Source organism: Pristis pectinata, chromosome 1 (assembly GCF_009764475.1).
Source record: "Pristis pectinata isolate sPriPec2 chromosome 1, sPriPec2.1.pri, whole genome shotgun sequence".
NCBI lineage: Eukaryota > Metazoa > Chordata > Chondrichthyes > Rhinopristiformes > Pristidae > Pristis > Pristis pectinata.
Window position 1 is genome coordinate 108136092 of NC_067405.1, and position 27519 is coordinate 108163610.

At 36.8% G+C, this 27519-nt stretch overlaps 1 protein-coding gene across 1 annotated transcript; it reads right to left on the reverse strand.

Annotated features, from left to right (window-relative positions):
* Nucleotides 1-4675: 4675 nt before the first annotated feature.
* brms1la (BRMS1 like transcriptional repressor a) lies at nt 4676-27383 on the reverse strand. Its single transcript, XM_052015469.1, has 10 exons — nt 27132-27383; nt 23682-23772; nt 21248-21375; nt 18609-18688; nt 15463-15559; nt 13556-13645; nt 13127-13191; nt 9594-9633; nt 9377-9503; nt 4676-7939 (listed from the first exon to the last, which is right to left on the reverse strand). The coding sequence occupies exons 1-10, from the start codon at nt 27265-27267 to the stop codon at nt 7822-7824; spliced, it is 972 nt and encodes a 323-aa protein (XP_051871429.1). The 5' UTR covers nt 27268-27383; the 3' UTR covers nt 4676-7821.
* Nucleotides 27384-27519: the final 136 nt, after the last annotated feature.

Genomic DNA, 27519 nt, shown 5'->3' on the forward strand with positions numbered 1-27519 from the left:
CATTTGCAAATGAGACAAAGATAGCAAAAAAAAGGTAAGTTGTGAAGAGGATACAAGAACTCTACAAAGCTACATAGATACTTAGTGAGTGGGCAAAGATCTGACAAATGGACAAAAATGTGGGAAAATGGGAAGTTATTCATTTTGGCAGGAAAAATAAAAAGGAAGCATATCATTTAAATGACAAGAGATTGTAGTGCTCTGAATTCCATAGGATCTGGGTATCCAAGTGCATGAATAGAGAAAGACCAGTATACAGGTACACCAAGTAATTTGGAAAGCTAACAGAATGCTCTCGTATCTGCTGAAGTTTTGAAGAGTGAGAAGAGATTTGACTGAAACAAAAAAGATTCTGAGGGGTCTAGACAGTGTGGATGTGAAAGGATGTTTCCATTTTAGAAAGATGCTAGAACTAGGGATCTCTGTCTAAAAATAATGCATCACCATTTAAAACAAAGATGAAGCACTTGTTTGATCTTAGAAGCTTGTGCGTCTGGAAATCCCCTCCTGTAAGGACATTGGAAACAGGGTCTTTGAATACCTTCAAGGCAGTGATAGATACATCTGTGAAAATCAAAAAGGTGAAAGGTTACTGTAGGTAAAAAGGATTGCAGAATTGAGAGCTGCAGTCCCAACAACAATGGTCTTATTAAATGCTGGAGCAAGGTAGAGAGGCATATGGCCCACTGCTGCTTCAAATTCAAATGTAGAATGCTACCCATACTGTTTAAAAAATATTCCTTTTTACTTTTCTTCTACCAAAATTAATAATCTTACAGTTCTCCACATTATGGTCCACTTGTACTTTTCTTGCCAATTCATTGAAGCCAACTCTATCCACTTGCAGACTTATTGCATCCTCCTCCAGTTCACTTTCCCTCCCCTCCTAGTTTTGTATTATCAATAAACTTGGATACATTAAACTTTGCCTTTTCATCCATGCGGAATAACTGTTCTCTGTTTTGGATCCTCAACATCCAAAAAAGTCCACTTGCAGAATTTGCAGACTTGAGACACAAATAACTCAGATTAAGGTATGTCCACATTATTCAAGGGCTCATCACATAATGTCTCTCTGCAACTTTCTATAATCATTTTTTCAGCCCAGAGAGTCATTTGTTACATGACACAATTCTTAAAGGTGTAACAATCTTAGAACAAAAATTGTTTGTGATCAATATTATACACACTGCAGTCTAAATCATTACACAAGAGAGACTGCAGATGCTGGAAATCTGGAGCAACACACTCAAAATGCTGGAGACACTCAGCAGGTCAGGCAGCATCTATGGAGGGAAATGAACAGTCAATGATTCGGGCCAAGACCCATCATCAGGACTGAATCATTAATGTAGATTACAAACACCTGACGCCCCAATACAGATCCAGCAGTATCCTATTAGTAACAGCTGCCAACCTGAAAATGATGCATTTTTTTCCTACTCTGTTTTGTCTATTGCCCAATTACTTATAAATGTTTCCACTACCATTTTGATATGCCATGCTATGGAATGTTTTTAAAACTGTGCTAGTAACCTATAGTAGGACCTATGCTCAAAACAGGACCCTCACTCAGCGAGCTTTCGGCATGTTTAAGAAATACTTTCTTTACTTGCATTGCTCAGATAAAATGTTGCCATTCACTACTCACAAAAACTGTTGTTATCTAAACCACAATGTACAATGTGACCATTCTCAGAGATCTAGAATTGGAACAGGAGAAGGGCAATGGGGGGTGGGGGCAGTAAAAGAATGATGAATATTTGCTTCCTGAAGATGAGGCTAAGAGCAGACTGTTGAAGGATATTATAGAATCTTCTTAAGATATGTCGATGTTTCAAAGTGTTTTCATTTCCTTAATTGTATGAGGGTAACTATTTTTTTCTACTTAAGATAGGTGATGATTTTCTCTTTTTTGTAATAATTACATTCAACAGAATTTGTTTTTTTGGAATAAAAGCACAACAATCTTTTAAATGATCCTTTTGTATTTGGCAGAATGCACATCTGCATATGCCCCAAAATGCTTGTATCTTATCTTTCCAATATATCTTTTTCCTTTACCATCACCTTTATTCTCCTCATCTTGATCTACAAGCGTATAAAACCCTGAAGTTGGGAATATTTCTCATTCCTTCTTAGCTAAATTAGGTGGGGGAAGGGGGAAGAGGAGATGCTGATGGGATTTAATCATATTTCATGCATATATTTAAGTGTCAAAAGAAAAGAAACATTGGGACACATTCTCCTCCACCTTAACTGTTTAATTGTTCCTAAGGTCCTTTTCTTAGTTATCCACCTCCAGGCCAGATGACCACATACTTACTTCATAAATCATTTTAGTTATTTTAAGACTTAGTGACTTAAAATCTAAAGCAAAAATCTTTTAAAATGTTACATTACCTGAACCTGAACCACAATTGTATTTTTGGACTCATTAAAAATGTTCATTAAGCAGCTAATTACAGGCTTAAAAACACAAAAATAATAATGTCCAATTTCTACTGGGAAAGGTTATAAATTACAAGTACACATAGAGAACAGCAGCAGAGCCCGGTCTTGCTATGATTCCCCAAAATTACACTGGGGAATCATCTCTCAGATACTGCACTAGATTAGACCAAAGCCACAGAATCCAATACCCTATTGATTTCAATAGGGATTATAAGGCAAACCTCAGAGTCAAAGGAAAATATAAGTTACTTTATTTAATTATTTTGCTTAACTTTAATGATTTTGCTTATGTTTTTGATTAACTTTATTCTTGAATATTAATGATGTGAAAAGGTTACTGTTAATACATTTTAAATGTCCTAAAGGTCAGAGCTATTAAAAAGATGCTTAATATCATTGATACATGATGCAGTCTTTTAAAGCCACCCCCCCCCCCAAGTTTTGCAGTTGTCAGAGGTGTTTTTGATGTGTCACGAACCAGCAACAAAAGAAACACACTGAGCATGATTCAGTGTTAAAAACTATTTTATTAATCACTACTTATGATAATACGTAAAATAAAAGTAAAAATGTTAGTATGTTAGAATTCAAAAATGTTAAACCTCGAACGTTAACCCCAAAACTAAACTCTTCGTGTGTGTGTGTGACAAAGTCCAAAACTCCCAGTTCCGGAATGGTTCTTAAAGTTCAGTTCCGCAAGCCATAAGGTGAAACATGAGCAAGGGCTTCTTCAACAACCACCGTAGAGAAACATAGGGAGAGTAAATACGAAATCCAAATGTTCCACGATGGAACCCAAATGACACTTCAGGGTTTACTCGGTAGTGACTTCCTCACCCTGAAAAGCATCCGAATCGTGGTCGTCCACACACAAATACCTGTTTCCTTCTACAGGTCAGCAACAAAGTGAACTCCACCGGATTACTTCCAACTTCCATACATGGATTTCAGTAGCAGACACAGTTATTGTTTCTCATCCATCGATAGAGAAAAACAAGCAGGCTGGTGTCTCTCTCCCTTCTCTCTCTCTCTCTCCTTCTTCTTCTAACTTCTTCAACGTCATTACGTCCTTTATCTTCTATTGACGTAAGCACGCCCCACACACACACTCTCTATCTTAAAGGGACTTTCACTGAGTCCATAACAGATGGGAAGGCCTCCTTACGCATTACAAAGCCATATTGCCATTCAGACCATGCTTTGAACTCCAGAGTGCAGAGTGCCAGTGAGATAGTCAGTCTGCATTGGACCAAGACAGTAGCAGACATGGGTGGGCTGCAGGTAGCTACCCTGGGCATGGGAACTGAGCTAGTGCAATATGCAATTGGCTATTAATGCCCTTTTCAGTTACTGCATCCAAATCATAACAATATCAATTGGAGAATAGTGAGATTCTGCATTAATTCCACAAACCAGTAGTCATTACTGATGGACATACAAATCATAATGGATCTCCACTCTTCATTGATGAGAAAGCAATTCATTGTATTTTTGCCCGTTATTCATGAATAATGGCTTTTGCACTGAAAGAAAGAGAAATGCGAGGTCAATGGTGAAATATACTTTGGAAAATCTTGTATTCTATGAGATTCATAATTTCTGCTTAAATCCATATCCAGAAATTATATATAATTACCAAGCCCATTTTGAAACAGATGAGGAAAATGTTATTAATTTATGTGATTGAATTAGCTGGGATTTAATATTGTACATGGTATTGTGCTGTAGCTTGGACATTATTAATATCTTTATATTCAATGGAGAATAAACACTTTATTGAGTCACGGGGGGGAGGGGGGGAGAGGATCTGAGAATACAACATACATATTACCACATGCTAATATGTTAATTGATACACAGAACATAGCAACTAACATTTCCCCTAATAACCTTTGCTTTAGAAGAGCACTAACATTGAAATATTAAACAATTTTAACGTAAAAGGCATTTAGTTTTTCTCCAATCCTCATTATACTCTGAAGACACAACTATCCACATTATCCAGCTCTGCACTCACATTTGATTACTTTGTGTATGAGCTGAGAAATGCCTGATTTTAGTTACTTTGGATTGAAAGAATGAAAGGTGAATTACACTGAATTAACACCTACTTTGATTTAGTTTAATATATTTTAATCATAAAGAGAATTTTATTTCCATAGTTACATATAAAAATGTCCAAAATTAGAAATATTGCAAATGCTCTTTGGTCTTTGGAACACTTAAGATGGAAATTTAGTCTAACCTGTCAAATACTTATCCTGCTTCCTAGGTATTTACAATTTTATACCAGGGAATATTTGAATTAACTTGTTATATATTTACAGAATGTATTTTAAAAACAAAATCAACCACTGAGTTTCATAATAGTGTATATGCATAAAATCACTCCAGTCTTCAGCTCCTATTTATCTCCGTAAGTGAAACTGTATTGAATCCTGCGAAGTGACTAAGCAGCACCTTTCTTTCCCTTTAAAATTTATTAACTAAAATTGTATTATTTTTTCTCAATGTTTTTTAAAACTATAACTGCAAAATCTGGATCTTAATTATTCCAAAACAAAGACAGTACAAATTATCTTGTCACGTACATCTTTATTTCCATCAGAGTTTACTGCCACCAAAAGGTTTATGAAGGTTTTGCACTTTCATAAAAGTCAGGCATTTAGAGAAATTTAGATTCCAATATTAGATAGTGAAATATCAAACATTAACATTCAAATTGCTTATTGAAACCCATTAAAGTAAGCTGACCACAATGTCTTCAGTCTGACACTTTAATTTTGACAACCAACTCCTCAATCAACTTAAAAGATTGGCAATAATAACCATGGCAAAAAGCAACTGCTAGAAAAGTAGTCAGCACACAAAATTGGAGCTTTCAGTTAAAGTTGCCCAGGAGGCCATTAAATGTAATTTGTTTAATTTGCAATGACAAAGGGTAAACATTGAAGTGATTTGCTGATTGTCTTTTTCTTATGGACAGTATTATTTTATTAGCCACCTAATTCAATTAAAATGTAATTTAGGAGGATACAAGCTGGTGAGATGATGATGAACATTTTGAAATAGGATTCCTTTAAGACTTCATTTATAGCTGAATAGTGGCAATAATTAATATGATTTTGCAGCTTTGATCATCACCTCATTGGTGTGACCCATCCATTGTTACTTTATTATAAGCAACAATAAAATATACAAAAGCAGCTTAAGTTTCAATACTGATGTGTAAGAGGGCTTCATTTTTTAAAAAAAATTGTACTAGGCTGCAAATTACTGCTTAGTATCAATTACTCTCAATTTTATAAAATTTATGGTTCATCTCCATTGTAGTTATACCTTCACTGGATGGACTGTAGCTGTTCAAGAAGAGTTCATCTTCACTTTCACAAACGCAGTTACAAATGATCAACTGCCAGCAATATATACCTCCTGTAATGTCACAAAAAATATCCACCATTCATGTTTGTGCTTTCAGATGCCAAGACCCTAATCACTAGAACTCACTGTTCAAGTCTCTCTTAAGGACACCCCTTAAAACCATGTACTTAACTGATAAGTTACTGCAGGTCAATAAGCACAGGAGTGATTTGATGCAGATCAGAACAAGCATCAGAGCTTTGGTTACTATTAGTAGCCAAAGACCAGCTTTTGAAAAGTACCTGTTACCACAATCCCTTAAAAAGACCTCTGCCTTTACAGAAAGGTGCTTTTTTAAAAAAAAAGACAACGTTAAAAATTGCTTTTATTAGCATGGTTCACATAATTTTTAACAGAATGTCTGTTCATGATCATTTGCAATTTTTTAAAAACATTTTCATGCAAAATAATTTCCCTCCCAACAGGCACACAAATCAAGGAATGTTGTAAATTCATGATAGGCCATTACATAGGATCAAATTTCCCTTATATACAAATCCAGGTGCTTCTCAAACCAGCAAGACAACACCCTGCCTAAATGAAAATGTATTGACTATTCAAGAATGATTCATATTTGGCTGATGCAATTTCATGTTCATTTTATTCATAGACATATCCAAGAAAAGGTAACATTCATTAGCAGCCAAAGTATATTTATAAAGACAAAATTTTGTAACCAAATCAGGAATTATCTTGGTATGAAGCATATTATGTTAAATGTATAATATATGGGATTGAGAGAAAAAATTGAAATAGGCCATATCATAACTTTGATTGTTCTATTCCAATATTCACACTGTGCTCAACACATTATATCTGTAAAGAACCTTTCTAAATTCACCAGATGTTCTAGAATCCACCATCCCGAAGAATTACAGAACGTGTAAAACCACATACCTTTTATTCATTGAACTAAAATCATTGTTTATAATGAAACCACACTCCGAAATAAGCATTTTACTCAATTTCAGTGCCTTTATACAAAACAGAAGGCAACAAAATCAGTCTAGTTCATATAATTGCAGTCCACAAATTTAATTGCATTACTGTTCAAAAACATAATGCAATCGGCCAACATTAGCATTAGCAAAGTGCCCCTGTCAAAAATCATTTTAATATTCTAAATATGTCAGTCATTTAAAATCAGTATATTCAGGTGACAACAAAATGGCCTATTTGTATTTACATTTGTGAAGCTCAAGACTCAGATGTGAAAGTGAATTGACTAATTTTTTAAACATTCTACACATTAGATCTACTGTCAATATTACAGCATTTTCACATTTGTTCTAGCTATATATTATTTTGTTCCATTCAATTGAAACAACCACGATGGACACCAAGGTAATGGAATGGATTACAAAATGAAAACATTCAGAAGAATAGCAGGTTTTTTTTATCTGATAGCATTGGATACCACATTCAGGTGGATACGACGGTGTCTGAAGCTCATAGAATATACAGTGCCAGGAGACACAATGTCGAGCTACATGCTGGTTGGTTCTCTCAAATTTAAGAAGTCAACATGGATGTACATTGTATGGGCAGTTTATTCATCTTAGGCATGGATTGAATCAAGCACCTTGAGGCAGAGGTCACAACATTGACAAAATCCATCCACTCATTTGAACAAAATGGTAACAGAGAGGAATAGATTTCAACAGTATACAGTTCATAAACAAAAAATATCTTAGTTTTCATAATGAGTAAAGTAGAAAATGCACAATGAAAAAATAGTAAACTAGTAAAGTGACATTATATAAAGTATTTCCATTCAAGTAACCTTTCCTTGCCAGATAAGACTAAACACATTTAATAGCCAAATATTTCAAATAAATGGAATTAACTATATTTCATTATTAATAATTCAGATGTCAAAGCACCCTCATTGTTGTACAGATACAAAAAGTTCATTTAAAAAAAAGATCTGACACAAAAATTATGAAGCTACATATGTTTGATGGTGTATTTTCCTTTTTGCAGCTGAGAAATGTAAAGTTTTGACTTGCTGCTGTCTGTTCTCTTAAACCAAACTTCATCATTGTTGATGGTTGTTATTGTGGCACTAAAAAAGACAGACATTTAGGTTATTTTCTTAATTGGGAATATATTCTTACAACTTTTCAATGCATTCCAATATGATTAGTTACTTTGATTGCAGGGATTGAGATCATGTTGTAGCATACCAAAAAAAAAATGCACTCATCTGAAATTTCCCTTGTTGCTAAAATAGAGGATGAGAAGTTAAGAGTCATAGAGCAATGCAGCACAGATACAGGCCCTTCAGCCCAACCAGTCCATGCTGACCATGGTGCCCACCCAGCTAGTCCCAATTTCCTGTGTTCAGCCATATTCCTCTAAACCCTGCCCCTCCAGATACTTAACCCAAATTTGGGTGAAAGGTATGAAATTCTCTTCAAATTTTCAGAGCCATGGTTGTTATTTTAGAACAGAAGTATCCCAAGTAAGCCACTGGGAGAAAATGCTGACAAAGAAGTTCAAAACAAACCAATCTTGTCAAGTAGTTAAATAGATAGAAGTGGTGTATGAGAAAATAATCCAACAAACTAATCAGAGAGACACAGGGAGACAGAGAGGGTCAGACAGATGTCAGATGTTCCCAAGCCAGACGTGGTTAAATCAAATATAATCACATTTGTAACAGGTCAGGGTTTCACAATTTTTGACAATATAATCCTGATTCTTTTCCATTTGTCTGTGGAGGGCAAATGGATGGAGAATTTCCCCTAGGTTAGTACTTTAGCTGTTACAAAAAAAGCCAAAATTGACAGCCTTATTTAGTTGCTATCAAAAATCCACAAATTAAAGAACCACTTGAATGACATAATCAAGAAACCTAAAATAATACTGGAGTTAAAATCAACAAAATTTCAATAGCCATTTTCACAGAGACAAAAACTATATTGCCTTGAAGACAAGGGTAAAATGAAGTTGGGTTAAAAGTCATCGTTTTCTTCCCAAATTTGTTATCAACTTTTCTTCCTGAACCATCGCCACCCAAACCAGAAATTATGAACAAATAAAAGTTGTCTGAGGACTTTTATCAGTTGTATCTTTGGTTGACCCAGAAAAGTTCCATAAAACTGCATCTTACTCCATCCACCACATGGAGGCATACTCCTGGCTTTCTGTTTAGCATTTCCCTGTGAAATTGTAACAGAGATTGGGAATTCAGTAGCACTGTAAGGAAATGCAATTCGGGATGTACAATCATAATTCTTCCACATTATTAAGTTAAACAAACACTAAAATTGGATTAGGCCTGTAAAATTAACCAAAACATCAAGAAACACATCAAGTGAAAATAAAACAATAAAACTGAAATATTTCTAAAACAACACTTCTTTATATTTGTGTTCTTTAACACAGCACCACACTCCCACTTCCTGAATTATGTAGTCAATCAGTAATCTAATTGAGTAACTGTAAATCAATATGCAAGTGAATACTTCAATAATTTGAGGAAAAAATATATAATTGCCTTATAGGATATTCATCTTTCTTGTCAATACATATAGTTTGCCCACGGCTGTACCACTCCCCATCATAAAATAACCTGCCATCTTCTGATCTGGCACTGTGAAGCTGTTTTTCTGTCTTGGTGGATGCTGAAGTTTAAATAAAAAGAAAGTAAATACATTTTCATGATCATAATAAAACAAACCAATGCTTAATTAAGATTTCACACTTCCACTTACCGTCTGTCTTTACTCTGTGTGGCCCAAGCGTTGCCATTGCCTGAGAATGCAAGAGTCAATATATTAAATTTTATTTCTATGATTTCCAGGGCTGCAAATGAGACCTGAATGAGAGAAATCATATGACTCATTTCAGGAAGGGTAATTAGATTTTACTAATGAAAAGAAACTAATTATTCCGTAATGAAAAGGTTTTAACTGCACAATGCATTATAATAGCAGAAGAAAAAATAAAAAAAACTTGAAAAATGCCTCCATATTAAGGGCAAAAAATAAAATTTGTATTTATTAGGAGACACTGTCAACAGTTTCACATGGGATTCACCTGTTCTTATGTCTAAAAATATGGGATCACTGCATATCTGGGCACGAATGCAAAGCCCCAAACTTACTGGCAGTCATTCAATGGCAATTTCTCAACAGCGTTTTGGTACTGGACTTCTTATGAAGTTTCATGGCAGAGCACAGAGTTGCAGTGATTTGGCAGTACTCACACTGATGAAACTAAAGAAAAAAAAAACTGCTGGAGGAACTCAGAGGGTCAGGCATTAACTGTGGAGGCAAAGGGATCGTCTGCGTTTCAGGTCGAGACCCAAAATGTGAACCGTTCCTTTGCCTCCACATATGCTGCCTCATCCACTGAGTTCCTCCAGCAGTTTTTTTTCGCTCCAGATTCCAGCATCTGCAGTCTTTTGTGTCTTCAAACTAGTTGAAGAACATGTACAAGGAACTCTCCTCCCTTGCAATCAATGGAGAATAGCCGCAATGGATTAAGGCAAGTCGTTGTATTTCTAGACTTTATTTTGTTTAGTTAAAAGTTTTCTAAAAATTAAACATTTTAAACATTTCTTTAAGTCTAAAAATATTAAATTAAGTGTTTGATTAACTTTTATGGTATTTTAATCGGTATTAGAATATTTTTGAATATTTCTGAATGCCCACCTTTTCACCCCTCCACATTTGAGCAGTTACCTGTGGAAGGACCCGCTGCAGTACAGGGTCTCTCCACTGCATTTGGAACCATGTGCTTTGCAGGAGTGGGGGAAAGAAACACTTAGAGTGCTAATATTAGCTTTCTCCACAACTACATCCATGTCTATAAGGAAAATGGAGTGCCCAGTTTATGCGGCTTATTTTCCCAACCACACAAATCAAGGACATAAATAAGGGCACCTCAATATAACATCAGGACATAGGACCTAATGATCAGGTGAAGCACAAATATGACCTTGCTTTGCGATCACAGGTAAATAGAACTCAAAGTGGCTATCTTCAGAGATAGAAACTTTTACTCCCTTGATTGAACAGTTGACTCATTAGTTTGAAGAAATTAGATTGCTAACAGAGGATACATCATGTCCATGAGCTATGACAAAAGCTAAACTTCAGTATGTCATAACTGTCCTGGATAAATCATTTTTGGAACCCAGGCTCCAAGCTCTTCCAGAATTAACCAGCAAGATAAATCCTGGATATCACAATTTTCCTGCTAAAATGATACAAGAATAAGGATGACCTTATCTTGGTCTCTGTCATAGCAATAACAATAAAAAGTAGTAAATCAAAAGCTGGAATAAATGCAGTGGTGGCAATTTTATCCCCAAGCCACAATGTCGATGTTTAGTTTATTTTTTTTTCAAATGGCTTTAAATTTTCAAACAAATTCACAGATGAAACTTGGATCCCTGACACTTCAGGGTGCTTGCAAATGCTCAGATATCTACATAAAATTCAAGGAATAAACAAAGAACCCTCTAGTTTTTGTTTTCCCATTACTAGCTTTATTATACAATTTTAGCTAAACTGTCTTGACCTGGAGTGACAGTCGAATAACTCTATGCAAAGACTAACTACAAAATAAAATTTATAGAACAGTAATAGAACTGTGGAAAAGTGATTGCAAGTCAAAGGACATAAAAAAGCCAAAATTTGGAAAACCAAAATAAAGGCTAAGGAATGCTGGAAACAGTCTGCATGCCAGGCTTTCCTGGCTATCCCACACCCCCCCTCCACCCCCTTCCCTGCCTGTGTACTTGCTTAAAGTGTAAATCGCTCATATCTTCAAGACCGATGAAAGATCATTGACCCAAAACTATATCCATCTGCAAATCCTGCTTAAGTGCTGAGTATTTCCAGGGTTTTCTGCTTTTATTATAAATCTGTACATCTCTTAATACATTTGCTTATCAAGCAGTAGGAAAGTTAGAAACAATTCTGTGAAGAAAATTTCTTTATTTCCAGTTCTCTTTTTCTCTCTATCTCTCGCCCTCCTTCTTTGAAGGTTCTACGTAGACAATTTGAAACTTTAACATCAAATTGACAAAAAAAAATATAAAAATTTAAAAATTCTAGCAATTAAAAAACATTGGAACAAATTACACATAATTTTTTTTGAAATTGTTTGGCTCCTCCCTTGGGCATCTGCCTGTGTCAATTCAAAAGAACGTATTAATACATTCTTCTGTCGATGCAGTTTTACAAGCTATGATAAGATTTTTATAAACTATGATTAAGAAATTAGGTTAAACTTTAAACAAGGATTCATGGTTAAGACATAAAAAACTAGTGTCCAAGAAATAACTTACTGAAGTCACATTAAAAACAACACTTTTTACTAACTAAAATGTAAATATACAGAGTTCTACTGTATGATGCATATTGTTAGGGGAATACATTTATAGGTCACTTATGGCTGCCCCACAATAGTCAATGCCCCAGCCAAAAGATGCAATGCAAATTGTTCCTTTAATCATCCACCACATTGAAAAATATTGTTCCTAGACAGTAGTTTAAGAAGATATTTTCTCTAAACTGCTCAAGCATCACTGACTCCAACAACAGCAATTCAATCCCTCAAACATTACTGGCTTATATTATTCCATCTAGAGCATCATCTTCTAATGAACAAAACAGTCAGTTTAAATAATTAATGCAGACATTTTTTGAATGGTACAGGCTGTCCCTGGGTTACGAATGCCTGACTTATAGACACCCATACACATGAACGAGCTCTCATTATGTTACTAAAAGTCCCACATGCTCATTCCTTCGAATGGCAGAACTAGTTTCCCCTCTCTCTCTCTCTCTCCACTTTCAGTAATTGTTCTTTCTTTCCAGTCTTATGTGTTTTTGATGCCACTCGTTACAATACTGTGGAGATATGGTTAGTATATTGAGTGATTTTTGTGCATTTTCTGACTTATGGACAAAACTGACTTAAGGACAACTGTAAAAATGGAACCCATTCATTACCTGGGGATGGGCTGCATTGCAATTGCATAATTCTGTAAGTGGCATATTTAATTAAATATAGAACAATTATATAGAGAAGCACACTTGATATTTTGTCCAGAATACTTTCACAACACACAATCTGCTCTAATTGCATCACCTGGGCTTGGGCTTAAAAACTGGTTCTGCAAAATAACTGGTTTAAAAAAAAAGCTGCTTAAATGCCTTGGTATTCAGAAGCAGAGGTTAATACTTTTCAAAGTCAAAAAAGTGTTAAGGGCACATCATATAGCGAAACATACTTTCCTAATTGTTGTCCAGTCTTCAAGTATATCAAGGTCTTGTAACATGTAAACTACATAAGGACGTTTGATAGTTAAGGAAATTTCCAAAATGTGAAAATTAATTCAATTCTCTCCAAAATATGAATGTATAGTCATAAACCAAACAATCACCAAATAGTTGGAATAAGAAATCTTTCAAGGTAATATTACACAAAATGACTATTTTTAAAACACAAAGATATTTTTATTGGCATTTCCAATACCATAAATCATACTACACAATAAATATACTAAACTACATGCATCCAATTCAAATGAAGCTTTGCAAAATTATCAGTTCCCCTAAAGTGGTACCAGTCAATAAAAGCTTTTCTATACCTATTTCCCAATTAACTTTTCTGTTGTATACGATATGTTGTGAAGATGAACAAAAAGTTAAAAGGATATCGGAGACAACTACAGGTTTCTTCTTTTTGTCTGGACTAAATGGATCTTTCCTCTTGTTTTTCCTGGACTGTAGTTCATCATTCCATAACTCTGAAAGACACAAGTTACAAATGTATACAATATTTAATCAAGGGAGGAATTAGTCATTTAAAAAAAAATTATAAGTGCAATCGTGTTCATCATTCTCTTCTCCTCACTGGCCTGGTGGTAATCCGAATCCTGCTCATCTTCTTTCTCTTGCTTCTGTTCACCCCTGACATCAGGCTCTCGTTCTCCTCCTTGCTCATATTTATAAAAGATCACTTTGTTGACAAGGCAGCCTGCAAGACCTACTGTTCTACCACTGCTGCTGTACTACTATCAGCTGGGCTCTGCTCTGGGTTCCACGTTGCCCTTCTAATAGTTTGGCTTCTGCTACTGTCAGCTTGGATAGATAAGGGACTGCTTCTCCTGTTGGCTCCCCTGATCCTGTTAGTCTAGTCTAGAAGTTGGCACCTGCAGCTAGTGAAACATCGAGCATCTTACGAGATCCACTGCTCCTCCCTCTCACGGCATTTCCACCTCCCATTACGCCAGGCTCAGCCCTCAAAGCTAGGACCTTTCCCATCTGTCCACAAAAAAAGTTGGAATTTATTCTTCTTTTCCACACAAATCTGCCAACTCCCTTCACATCTAGCTAGAGGCAGGAGTGTGATGCTGAGCCTTGTGTACTTGGACTGTTAGTTTCCTCCTCTCCCTCATTCTCTCTCCCTCCCACTGACATCAGCCCAATTTTCATGATGACACATTGGCTAAATATTGTACAAATTTGGCTATAAAAAAAACTGCCATGTTATTTTTGTATATTCTAACACTTCTTCCCCTCCCCCCCCCCAAACAAAAGAACAAAATGATCAAAAAAGTAAAAATGGCACATTGGAAAATTAGTTTTGTGGGTGAAAACAAGAGATTTAGAGAGTGGAAATATGCATTGGGGCTCTACAGGGGAGAATGCTGGATCCCTTGCTTTTAGTGGTGTTTAATCAATGATTTGAACTTAAATGTAGGGGCTGAAGTTTGCAGATGATACTAAATTTGGCAAAGTGATTGAGAGTGAGAAAGAAAGTTGTGGGAGAAATATGTGTATGTATTTGAGGAGGACAATGGTAGAATATGAAGAATTGTACAGAAACAGAGGAATCTAGGAGAACATGCTGATGAATCCCAAGGGTGGTAGGACATGCAGAAAGACAGCTATAGCAGCAAATAGGATACTCATCTTTCTGTAACTAAACCAGAAAAGACAAAGTTCGGGGGGAGCAGGGGGTTGAAGGGGTGGTATTCATGCTAGAATTATGAAAAACTATGGTTGGGCCATAGTTTTATATTGGGTACATGTCTGGTCACAACATTACAGAAGAGTGTGATAACACTACAGAAAGAGTGCCGAAAAGATTAATGAGATTGTTGCCAGGCCTGGAAAGTTTTAGTTACAGGGTAAAACTGGCTAGACTATGGTTGTTTGCTTTGGAACAAGGCTGTGGGGAAATTTTTTTTACATCTTAATTTAAATTGAGAGACCCAGGCAGGGTGAACAGGAGATCTTATTCTGCATAGCAGCAAGGTCAATAACTATGGGATGTAGATTTTAGGTTACGGGTGGAAGGAGCAGAGGGCAAACATTCAGAAAACATTCTTCACCCCCCCCTCCCCCCCACCGCAAAAAAAATGGTGGGGTCTGGAACTCACTGCATGAAGGCTTAATGGAAGCAGAAATCTCATTATTCTTTAAAGATATTTGAACGTTTCAAGTGCCTTGACTTAAAAGACCATGAACCGGGAGTTCGGATGCAGGATTAACTTAAATATTATTTACATACTTAAAACCTGCATTAAATAAATTTAGTTTAAATTGAAAGCTGACATACCTGATGTGATATCAATGCTGTGCCTATCTTCTTCAAGTCTCCGGATTCTCTCCTCCAATTCACTCTGTACAGTATCATACAGAAGCAACTTCTCACTCTAGGAAGCAACAGAATATATTTGCAATATTTATAATGATTATATGTAATGCATAACTATTTTTCACTCTTCATTCATTTTCAGGATGTGCGTGCAGAGGCTGGCATTTATTGCTGATGTTGAAAAAGTAGTAATCCTCTTTGAATCATTGCAATCCATATTATTAAAGCAGTGCACAATATTATCAAGTAGGGAGATGCAAGTTTTATATTCTGTGACCAAACATTGATTAAAAGTTAGGCCTGGATGATACTTGGGATGGAGGGAACTTGGATATAATGCATTCCTACGTACTTGCTGACCACGTCTATCCAGGTGCTAGATTTTACAAGTGTTGCCATAAAAAGTCTTGACAAGATGGTACAGTGCACCTCCTAGATAATACACAATATACCAATAGCAGAAGAGTGGAATGTTTTACTGGGGATGCCATGTCAATCAAGTAGACTGCTTTGACCTGGAAAATATTAAGCTCTCCTGGTGCTAGATCCACACCCTTTCAGATAAGGAGAAAGTATTCCAACATCCCTGACATGTTTTGCAAGTGTTACAGAGTGAGAAGTCAAGAAATCAAGGCTTTTAGTTCAAGATGCTCATTCTCTCAATCATTTTGGTAACAATGACATTTGTGTGGCTGCTCCATTTTAATTTTGGGTTGATGACAACGGCCACTCCATCACTAACCTCCCATGATCTTGGTGGCAGGGTCTCTACAAGTGACAAGAGGAAGCAGTTCCTTCTTAGAGGGAGTAATTTTCTGTCTTCTCAGTTTTTCCACAAATGATATTTGCCACTTCTCAGCTGAAAATAAAGCAGTCAGTGAACAGCCCTACTTCTAAAGAAATGAATGAAGGAAGATCATTGATGAAGCCACTGATGACAACTGGCCATAGCTTTGCACGAGTTCCAATGATATTCTAGGGCTGAATTTTTTAACCTCCAAACAATCACAATTCCTTATGAAAGACGTAACTCAGTCATTGAAAGATTTTCCCCTTGATCTCCATTATCTTCTTCCTGGTATCTTCTCAATCAAATGCCATATTATGTCATGGCAGTCACTTTCTGCTCAGCTCAGGAATTCAGCTGGAGTCCACATTAAGACTAAAGTTTAAAATGACGTCTGTGGCTGAGATTTTTCCTCATAGAATCCAGACTGTTATTGAGGAGGTTGTTGGTATGAAAGTATTACTTGATAGAACTCTTCCATTGCCTTTGTAATGACTGAGAGCGCAGGCTGAAGGAGCAGTGATTGAATAGGAAAGATGTATCCTGCTTCTTGTAAAAAGGATATACCTGGGTAATTTCCCACACTAATTGGGCAAACACAAGTATATTGGAACAAAACTAAGGGCCAGGGGATAGTTTTAGATACAAGGTTTTCTGCAATATAGCCCAGATATGATCAGGGCCTGTAGTCTTTGCTATGTCTCAATCATTCCTTAATGTCACGTGTCTGCAATCACAGATTTACATTACATCAGGAGAAGGACCGGCTGAAGACAATTGCAAATATTTCAGTAACAATTTCTGGATTCACAAGCCAGGTTCTGTCAACATAAAGTGAAAGGACTACACCTGGCACCTTAAGAGAAAGTTTAGCAGAGAGCGGAGGAAAATGTATTTTCATCAAGAGGGCGCTAGGAGTTTGGAAGTCAAAGCCTGGAAATATAGAGTAGTTACAGTATATACCTACATTATATTTACAAAGGACTTGAACTTGAGTTACCATAATCAGCAATGCCACAGCCCAACAGCTTAAAATCTTTTTTTGCCCAGAAGGGGCCTGATGGGCATAAGGCCTCCTTATGCACCAAAACTTTCTATGATTCTATGACGTGATGAGGATGTGCTCCTTCTCCACATAATTGCCCTCTAATATTGGTGATTAAATGAGACAGTACTGTGAATTAGTCCTGCGATATGGCTGCACTAGGATGGCTCCTCATTTTCAGGTGCACTCGGTACTACTCACAGAATATTTCTCTCTACTCTATATTGTACGATCATTTGTCATCTGGTTTGGCCCCGATGAAGTATGCCATGTCATTAAGTTACAGATTGGCATGCTACAATATTCAACTACTGCTGGTATAGCCTCCTGAATTCCCTGTTTTAAGCTGCTGGATCTGCTTTTAGCATAGTGGTAATAATACATGAAAATGGTATGAAAACAAAACTCATTCTCCACTGAGACTAGATGGTAATCACTCCTGCCAATGCTGCCAAAGATAGATGGATATGGTGGTGAAGTGCTTCATTGCTGGATCACTAATCCAAAAAAAGTAACCCATTGTGACAGTTTAAGACTTCAAATTCAATTTAATAAAAAATCTACATCAGTAAAAGTAACCTAAATGCCACCTGATTCTTCTACAGTTACAATTGGTTTACTTATATTCTTCACTGAAAAAAATCTGCCGTGGTTATCTGGTCTGTGCCTCTAGTCTTACTGGAGACCAAGTGCTGTTGTGTCTTGTGTCATCACCTCAATGCTAAATGGGATTTTTAAAAAAGCACATCTAGCAGCTCTACAATTCAAACCACTAGATGCTGAATCAGGAAATAACAAAGGCACACCCAGTCTGGCAGATCCTTAAAAAGCCTCATCACTAACATCTAATGGGAAAGCTACTGTATCTCACAAATTCATTATGCCACTTCCTGATAATGTGATTCTGTAAGTACGGCCACCTGCCAACTTTCAAGACTCCTACCTCACTAGTAGCACAGGCTCACCTGAGAGGGGAAGATAATGGTATTTAGTCAGGGGAAATTACTCTGATGTACTTAATATTGACACAAAGGGATCAGGTCAAAGTGGTGAGCAAAAGTGTTCCTGGTTACCAAAATCTCGAATTCATTAGTGCTCCTCTACATTAAGTGCTATATAGAGGCATTCAGGATGCAAGGTATGGATGGGGTACATTAATATCAGAGTTCAAGGAGGAACTGGCTTTATGTATATGGGTGCCAGGTAAGAACCTTTTCCACACAAAGCGATCTTCTGCATTGGCTGGAGTGCCCACCATGGTTGACTACTGCTTACCTCCCAGTGCTGGAATGCAGCCTGTACCTCACATTCATATTGGTTCTTTACAGTTTTTAAACAGAGCTCCCTATAGATACCTGTAATCACAAAATCATTTTTTTTTAGATGGAGTAATGAGAAGATTCATATCCATAAGCAAGACTACTAAATTAGCATTTATAGTAAGATCCTTATCAGATCAGCAACTACAAATCATAATCAGTTTGACACCACCATTTTGTAATATTAAATGCAAGTCAGCTTACAAAATGTTAAAGTAAATCACTCCTTTCCTTTGACTTACATGGATCGTTAATTGAAAATATGCAATTATAAAGAAGCACAATACGATTTGCTTTTGGATCAATTCTTGACTGCAGTTTTCATATGAAGGTTTTGTTTCTAGATTAATACAGCAGATATTTTATGGGAATCTAGTAACCCATTTAATAGCTTTTTAAATAAATACTAGCCATACATTTTGGTGGTTCTTTATAAATACTAAACTACTTAAAATTCATCCCTTCTTATAACTTTTATGTTATACCCAAACACTATATTAAAATGAAAATGTTATTGTACTTTAAACTAAGTCACAAATTTGGTCCAAGAAGGAAAGAACATACTTTACTTCCCTCCTTCATCTTTCCTGAAGACAGTGAATAATGTTGAATAATGTTCCACAACTGTTTGAAGACTACCCCTACAACTTACCAAATTCAATAACTCTTCAACATAAATATATGGAACAAATGTTATTAACCTTTTTTTTAACCAGGTCTTGGTTACATGGGGTACAGTAGTGATGTAAATAGGAAAACGGATGGAAGGAACAAGTGACAAAAGTAAAAAGCTAATCATAATATTCCCCTTCCTGGATGTCGATATGCAAAGGCTTCTGCAATGTTCATTACAAAGCAGCTAAAAAAACATAGTTGATCATCTCTTCTTCCTATGCTGGGGTAACTGAAACCAATTCTACTGCTTTATTATAGCGATAGCCGAGATCAGTTAACTCAGTATAAACTACTTTGTTCAAATCTGCAAGAATACTTGGGCCAAACAGATTTGAAAAGCTGACTTTGTTCTTTCAGTCTGCCAGTGGTTTCCATGTGGAGTCCAACAGCATAGCCAAATCTTGCTGGGGAAACTTCAGCATTACACTGTGGTGTTTGGGCAGGGGAGCAGGTGTAATTTCAGATCCTTGCTTGGTCTGATATCCCACTGATTTCAATTAAGATTATGGAGAAAGATCAGCTGGCATTTGATCTCCAAGTTGTTTCAGATATGCTCACTTGGCTTTCCTGAAGAACTGCCAGCTGTTGGTCAAGTGAATTCATGCCAATAAGTGGTGCATAATTATTTTTAAGGAAGAGCCAGATTGGCAATCTGAATCACTTCCAGCCACTCACAGGATTCATAACAGAAACTTGCTTGATAAAATCCAGCCACTCCACTGACGACCAGTTAGTTTGATGTGCATCCTTCCTTGGATGTGCCAAAATTGTCTTTGGCTCTTGGCACGAGCTTCATAACTTTGCCACAAATTCCATTCTTCTCTGTGACCACTGTCTCTAGCTGAACCAGATGCTTCTTCTTATTCAACGTTGCACTGAGATTCATACACTTCATAATAAAGATTGCCTATTTCTACCTCTATAACAAAGGAATAGGAGTCATTGTTCAGTTCCTCAGGACTATTACATGCTTTAATTATATCATAATACTACCATACCTCAACTGCAACTACTTGCCTTGTTCCTGAAAGGTGATTAAGGCTTTTTGCAACCCACACTGATTGCTTAGATTACCCATTGCCCTACAATTATGTGTTCAGATCTACAAGGCCAAACTTGATAGGTGAACATGCCCAAGACCCAATCAGCAAGGTCCAAAGCAGTGCCAGGGCCTGGTGAGATGCAACTGGGTCATACAGATGGGCTAGAACAAGTCCTGCCCACAAAATATCTGAGGAAAATGTGCTTCCACCTTTTATATATTCAAAACTGTCTAACATTTCAAATGTTTATGAATACTCCAGATGGAAGAAGCATTTAAAAACTTATAAACACAAACCATTATAACACAATTAAAAAAAAGTAACCAAGCTTATTCTTGCCTTTCGTATTTACACCTTTAAAATCTCCCTTGAAATGCATTTGCTTGTGCATGCTGCTCCAGATCTAACCTGATGCAGCTTCCCCAGTATAATTGTGCTATTGAATCTCATTAAATGTTACCCCAGCTGAAATCCATCAGCACGTTCAAGACATTTGTGCTTGGATATAGATTCACTCAAGTCCAAAACTTTCTTGAATTTATGGGGTATATGTTGCTAGTTCATCACAAAACTAAACATTTACTAGCAATACTTGATCCATAAGAATATACAAGGAGCTCTATACAATGTGGACATTAAAAAGAAGCAATTTAAGTTTGTTTAACATACAAGCTAAATTGTGATAAAATGCAGAGTTGCCAGATCCATGACATTTACATATCATAAAGATCAGGATATTCTGTAAATCACCTTTGCAAATCAAAAAAATTACAGGTTACAAATAATACAAATCAGAAATCGGCCATCATGTTTGGTATGCATTAAATCAGCAATATTCACAATACAAATTATTAAATGAAACCTAATTTTGTTTTACCTGCAACTTTTGTTCGGATTTGCATATTCTCTTGCAAGGCTGCTAAAGGTTCCAAATATTCAGGAGCCTTTCCTGCTATAACTTCCTCAAGCTTTGCTTCTACTTGGCTTAATCTTTCCCTGTATAACCTGGAAATAAAAGCACTATTTAGTTAGTATCACTCATAAATAATTGGATTTAGCTAATTCAAATGTACACCAAAACATGGCAAACCTCATTCATTCAAAGAGAGGATATTGGCAGTACCAAATGAAGGTCACTGTGAACAGTTTAGTACATCTTTTATTCTAATTTACATGGCACATAAGAAAACTGGACTGGAATTTACACTTGGATCATGGTAGTTAATGTGCTGTACATAAAGTAGTCCTGAACAAAATTAACAGGATGAAATTAAAGACCAGCTACAGTTCAACCACCAGCAGCATGCAGCACACTTTTTTTAAAATTAACCTCACTTCAAATGTAAAAAGTGGTGACATTAAGACAGAGATGAGTATTATTCATTTCTTTTTCAGACCTGCACCCAACATACAATTTCAAAAGTTACAAAAATGGAGCATGGAAGTTAAGTTGTGAGCATTATAGAAATCAACAACAGTAAGAAACGAAAGCAGAAGCCACATGGCTCCTTGAAGAAATGTATCTTTTAGACACAAATAAGTTATTGAATAATCACAGAAGCATAGAAATATATATCACAGGAGCCCATTCAACTCACCAAAACCAATATTGTCAGATTATTTTCCATGACTAAAGAGTGACCAATGTAAATACTGCCGATGCCTCATGTCTTGGAAATTATTTCTTTCAATTGGAAAATAATGCCCGTTATTCTGTTACTTAATGTGAAAACCTCAGAATTATAGACCAGATCCTAATTAAGGATTGAATCACTGAGTGCCTTGAAATTTTTCAGCTAATAAGAGAAAGCTAGAATGGATCAAAACAAAATTGTCAACCATACTTGAAGAATAGGTGACTAATAGTAAACATAGAAGTAGGAGTTGGCCATTGGTTCCTTATAACTGCTCTGATATGCAATAAGTTCATGGCTGATCCTTTACCTCAGTACCAATTTCCTGCACTAATCTCATATCCTTCAGTTCTCTCAATATTCAAAAATCTATTCACCTTTGTCTTGAATATACTCAGAGGCCTATCAGAGGTAGATAAAACTAGAGGACATAGATTTAGTGCAAGCGACAAGAAACTTAGAGGGGATCTGAGGGGAACCTTTTCCACCCAGAGAGTGGCGAAGATGGAGGTTTGCTAAAATCCAATCCTGGATGTATCATTAAAAAAAACTCTCACGGTAAACGTTTCAGCATTTAAAGCAAAATACAAATTGAGCATCATGGCACCTCTGTTTGAAAACGTTTGTAGCAAGACACCAAATAAAATTTCAGGTTATAGTCAGACAGAGAACTGAATAGAAACTTATTATTGGAAGTTTCAAAATCATGAAATCCTTTACAAACTATGAATAGGCAGCTGAATTCAACTCTGCAAAATGTTATTTTTCAGTTAAAGGATTCTAAGATTAGAAGCAACTACCAGAGCAGTTGAAGATAAAATTGACAAATATCCTCTAATATCTAAAAGATATGTATAAATATATACAAACCAGCAGAAAAGATCTTACAGAAGAAATGGGAGTGATATTTTTAAAAAGATGACTTTCAATGTGACACACAGGTGGTTAAAAAGGAAGAACCGGGACACACAACTTCTGTCACATTAGTCTTAATGGATTGATATCTCTTCAAATTTCCCAGTTACTTATTATGGTTCATGATCCACGGAGAATAAAAGATAAAGACGTTGGGCCACTGTCCATCCATGTCATCACTGTAACAGAATTTCTTAATGTTAGAGAAAACTGTATAACCTGACCTTTTCAAATCTATTTCTACGCAGCAGTTAAAAGACAAACAAAAAAGATTTTACAAAGGTGAATATACAAATATTTCCCTTTAGAACAGGTGACAATTATCTGCCAATTCAATTTAACAATTCCACTTTTTAAACTGAAGAAGTGAATCTGACTCTTTAACTGAGAATGTGGCAACTTGTTGACTTATTTTCTGTTTTTTGTATCATGCTAGAAGAAACAAATTTATAAAATAGCAGGTTAACTAATGGCAAAAGAGGTTCATTTTAGGAACTGTTAACCATCAACAAGTATGGTACCATTCAGAGTTCTCCAAGTTGCATTCCCTAAATGATGAGTAAATAACAATAGTTGAGCGATTTTCCTGGTTCCTCATAACAGTTTGGTTTCTGAACATTGGAAACATATGATCTATTACAAGAGTACAACGAAACAGTTCTTAATATTTGACACAAGAAATAATACTGAATAACTTGGGGAAATTTGCCTGTAGCCATGTTCAAAAACTATAAATACACTGAAAAATATAGATCAACTTACTGTTCTTTTAGATCTGTAAACTGTTTCTCCAAATTGGACATTTCATCTAAACACTCTGTCCTTCTCCTTTCACAATCTTCGTCGTCCATTTCTGTAAGATGTTAATGTTACTATCATTGAAGCAGAAGTGAAAGAATGGCTAGTGCAGTGGTTAGGTACCAGGTTTTCACCTTCAGGACCAGAATTCAAATCAAGCTTAAAGATGACCGTCTCAGTTACATGTTCACATTTAGGTTTCAACATGAACACAATCTACATCCAGTACTAAAGTAAGGATTATCTCATAACTGGCTTAAAAATGGCAATTACTCTTTAAAAATTGAAAAATAAATCATTTCATGTACTGATTTCCAGTTTTTTGTTGGTGTGGATTTGTTAATGTTACAATATTCACTGTATCTTAACCATTTTGCTTTGTGCAGTCAGGAACTTAATTTAGTAAGTGCTGACGAGGCTCTGGCAAAACATTAAAGGCCATGAATAAAAATGCTCCAAGAAACAGATCTTTAAATATATATTGAAAAATAACAAGAGTAATGGGTTCAAAACAATTTTCAGATAACGATAAAAACTTCACTCTTTTCCAGTCTATGTCAAAACAAAACATTATTTCATTGATCTATTGCACTTCAAGGCAGTTTCTAGCTTTGGAACAGGGAAAAATTTATTACACAAAGTGAATTTCAAGTCCAGCTCTATCGCTTACACTATCAAAATGAGATTCTGTTTGCCTTTTAAGAAATAATACTCCAACGCACATCTCATAGACAATGACATTTCCTATTAAAGCCAAATATTCCTCCTACCTATAGTTTACAGTAAAGTGTTTACACCATTACTATGTGTTTCTATTAGCAACTTCATATTTTACATTCTCTTAACTCAAGCATCAAATCACATATATTGATACAATCTTCCAACCTGGACACAGCCATCTGCAACAGGCCTACTGCTTATTCTCAATCAAATTTGATGCAATTGTTAAACCCAGGAAAACTGGTTCCTTTCTCCAAATCATTAATATACATAAAAATAACAGCTGTACTAGTTCTAGTTCCTTTGTTATGCAAATAGCAACCTCTTTCTACAATGATGTGCACTGCATCTTTTGTCAGAACTAGGTAACTATCCATTTTAAAAGGTTCACTTCCATTGCTCTTTCATCATGTCTTACATGAATCTATATCATAGTACTAAAATCCAAGCAGATCTACTGAATGTGCATCAACTAAATTATGCGAATTCCTCAATAATTTGTCAAGTGAGAGTCAAAACATTCCAAATGAATTCACCATTCCTCACCATATATTTTTTTGATCACCCTTCAATCACTCAAAAGACTCTTAGTTTGTCTACAAAACTATAGTTTCCTGGATTGTTCTTTTTGCTAGATTATGTGAATGACAAGTAAAATTCTTGTATCCAAGGATTCCCCCCAAAAGTTTACCAAAACATGATTTGTCGACTCTTTTAATATCCTGTAATGGAGTTTAAGGAAGTGTCTTGTCTCTATTCCATCTTATTATGGGAAATATCTAATATTATAATATTTTCTCAATTCCTCCGTCACCACCACATCTGTTCTCATGATGAGGCCTTCCAAGATGTGCTACTTTTTCAGAAAATGGGGTTTCTCCCCTACTGCTATCAATGGAGCCCCCACCTGCATCTCTTCTATTTTCTGTGCATCTGCCCTCACCCAATTCTGCCCACCCGCCCCACCCAGACATAACAGAGATAGAGTTCCCCTAGTCCTTACCTACCACCTTACCAGCTTATGCATCCAACATATCATTCTCCACAACTTTCAACATCTCCAAAAGGATCCCACCACCTGGCACATCTTCCCCCTCCCCTCTTCGCTTTCCACAGGGACTGTTCTCTCCATGACTCCCTTGTCCACTTGACCTCCCCACCGATCCCCCTTATCCCTGCAACCGCGCCAAGTGTTACACCTGCCCCTACACCTCCTCCCTCAGCACCATCCAGGGCCCTAAACAGTCCTTCCAGGTGAGGCAGTCCTTCACATGTGAATCCACCGATGTCATTTATTGCATCCGGTACTCCCTCCTCTACAGCGGTGAGACCTGATGCAGATTGGGGAACCGCTTCATTGAGCACCTTTGCTCTGTCCACTGTACCAGCTGGGATCTCCCAGTGACCAGCCATTTTAATTCCACTTCCCATTCCCACACCAACGTTTCTGTCCATGGCCTCCTCCACTGCCGAGTCGAGGCTAGACATAAATTAAAGGAACAACACCTCATATTCCACCTTGGTAGTCTCCAACCTGACAGCATGAACATCGAATTCTCTAACTTCCAATAAGTCATCTCTGTCCCTTCCATTTACTTTCTCCTGATCCCACTGGCCCCAATCACCCTCTCCATCTGCCCATCACCCACACATTCCTCCCACTGGTTCCCCTCATCACCTCCTTCCCTTTATCCCATAGTCCACTGTCCTCTCCTAGCAGATTCCACCTTCTTCAGCCTTTGTCACTTCCACCTATCACATTCCAGCTTCTTACATCATTTCTACTCTCCTCTCTCCCTCCTTCACCTGCTCATCACCCCCCTCAACTGGATCCACCTATCACCCGCCAGCTCTTGCTCCACCCCTTCCCCCCACCTTTTTATACTGGCTACCTCCCCTCTTTCTTTCCAGTCTTGATGAAAGGTTTCGAGTAGAAATGTCGATTGTTTATTTCCCTCCAACAGATGCTGCCAGAGTTTTTCTTTCTCTTTAGATTCTGAACCAGTACTCAGACACCAGACCCATAATTAATTTGTGAACATTAACACAATTTTTAATCATTCATGTTCCCCTAACCCCACCACCTTCTGTGATCCTGCAGGCTCAATTGTTTCTTCACTCTCTTATAAACATTTTTTTTAAAAATCCATCTTTAACTATCCTGTTACACAAAGTAGTGTTTGATTCTTTTCCCCAGTGTTGCCTATATCTTCTTATGTACAATACCTTCTATTTTCCCTACTCCATACTACCAATGGTATTAGCTATTATTCCAATTAGATCTAAAAACATTCTAGTTTAACCCAGTACACCAAATGACAGTGAGTGCCAATTCTTTTTGCTTGACCTCCCCTGATTCCTTGAACCCCCCACCAAACAACTGAAAAGCAATTTATAGTTGGGAGCAGGGCGGGGGTTTGAGCAGTGTGTGAAATGAGCAGGGGTCTACAGGAGTAGAGGAAGGGGCGATATCAGGCGGATGAAGAGTTGGGGAGAATGGAGGAGTATGGGGACTAAAGAGGAAGAGGAGATGAGGCACATTTCGCAAACAAACAACAACAGTTGTCGAACCGGATTTCTAAGCACGGATAAACAGCAACGAAAGGGGGTCGAGGTATTGGAGAACAACGAATTCTATTGGCCGGACCTGGCCAGTCAGCTGCACATGTATGAGGATTTCTGGCCTAGACCCACCTGAACTGTCCCCATCCTCTGATACAGAGGAGCTCTCCGTGTCTTCATCATCGGAACTACTGCCTTCATTCTCCGGGTAGTCGACGTCCATATCTTCGTGATTGTTTTCTTTCTTATCTCGTGAATGAACAGGCATATTGGCGGCAAATTTAAAAATAAATCAAAACACAAATACCGCCGTTTAGTTTAATTATATGGAACGTTCACAACGCCTCAAAATCACATTTTTCCCCAGTTCGATAATAACGGAAGGGGGCGATAGAACGTCTAGGCGAATTGACAACCCGATTGACCACACACAAGCCCGGACAGGGACTTGAGGGCTCCATTTCCACCAATAGGAGAGGAGTAGGGCGGGGCTTACGAGGATCGAATGGAAGCGCGCTAA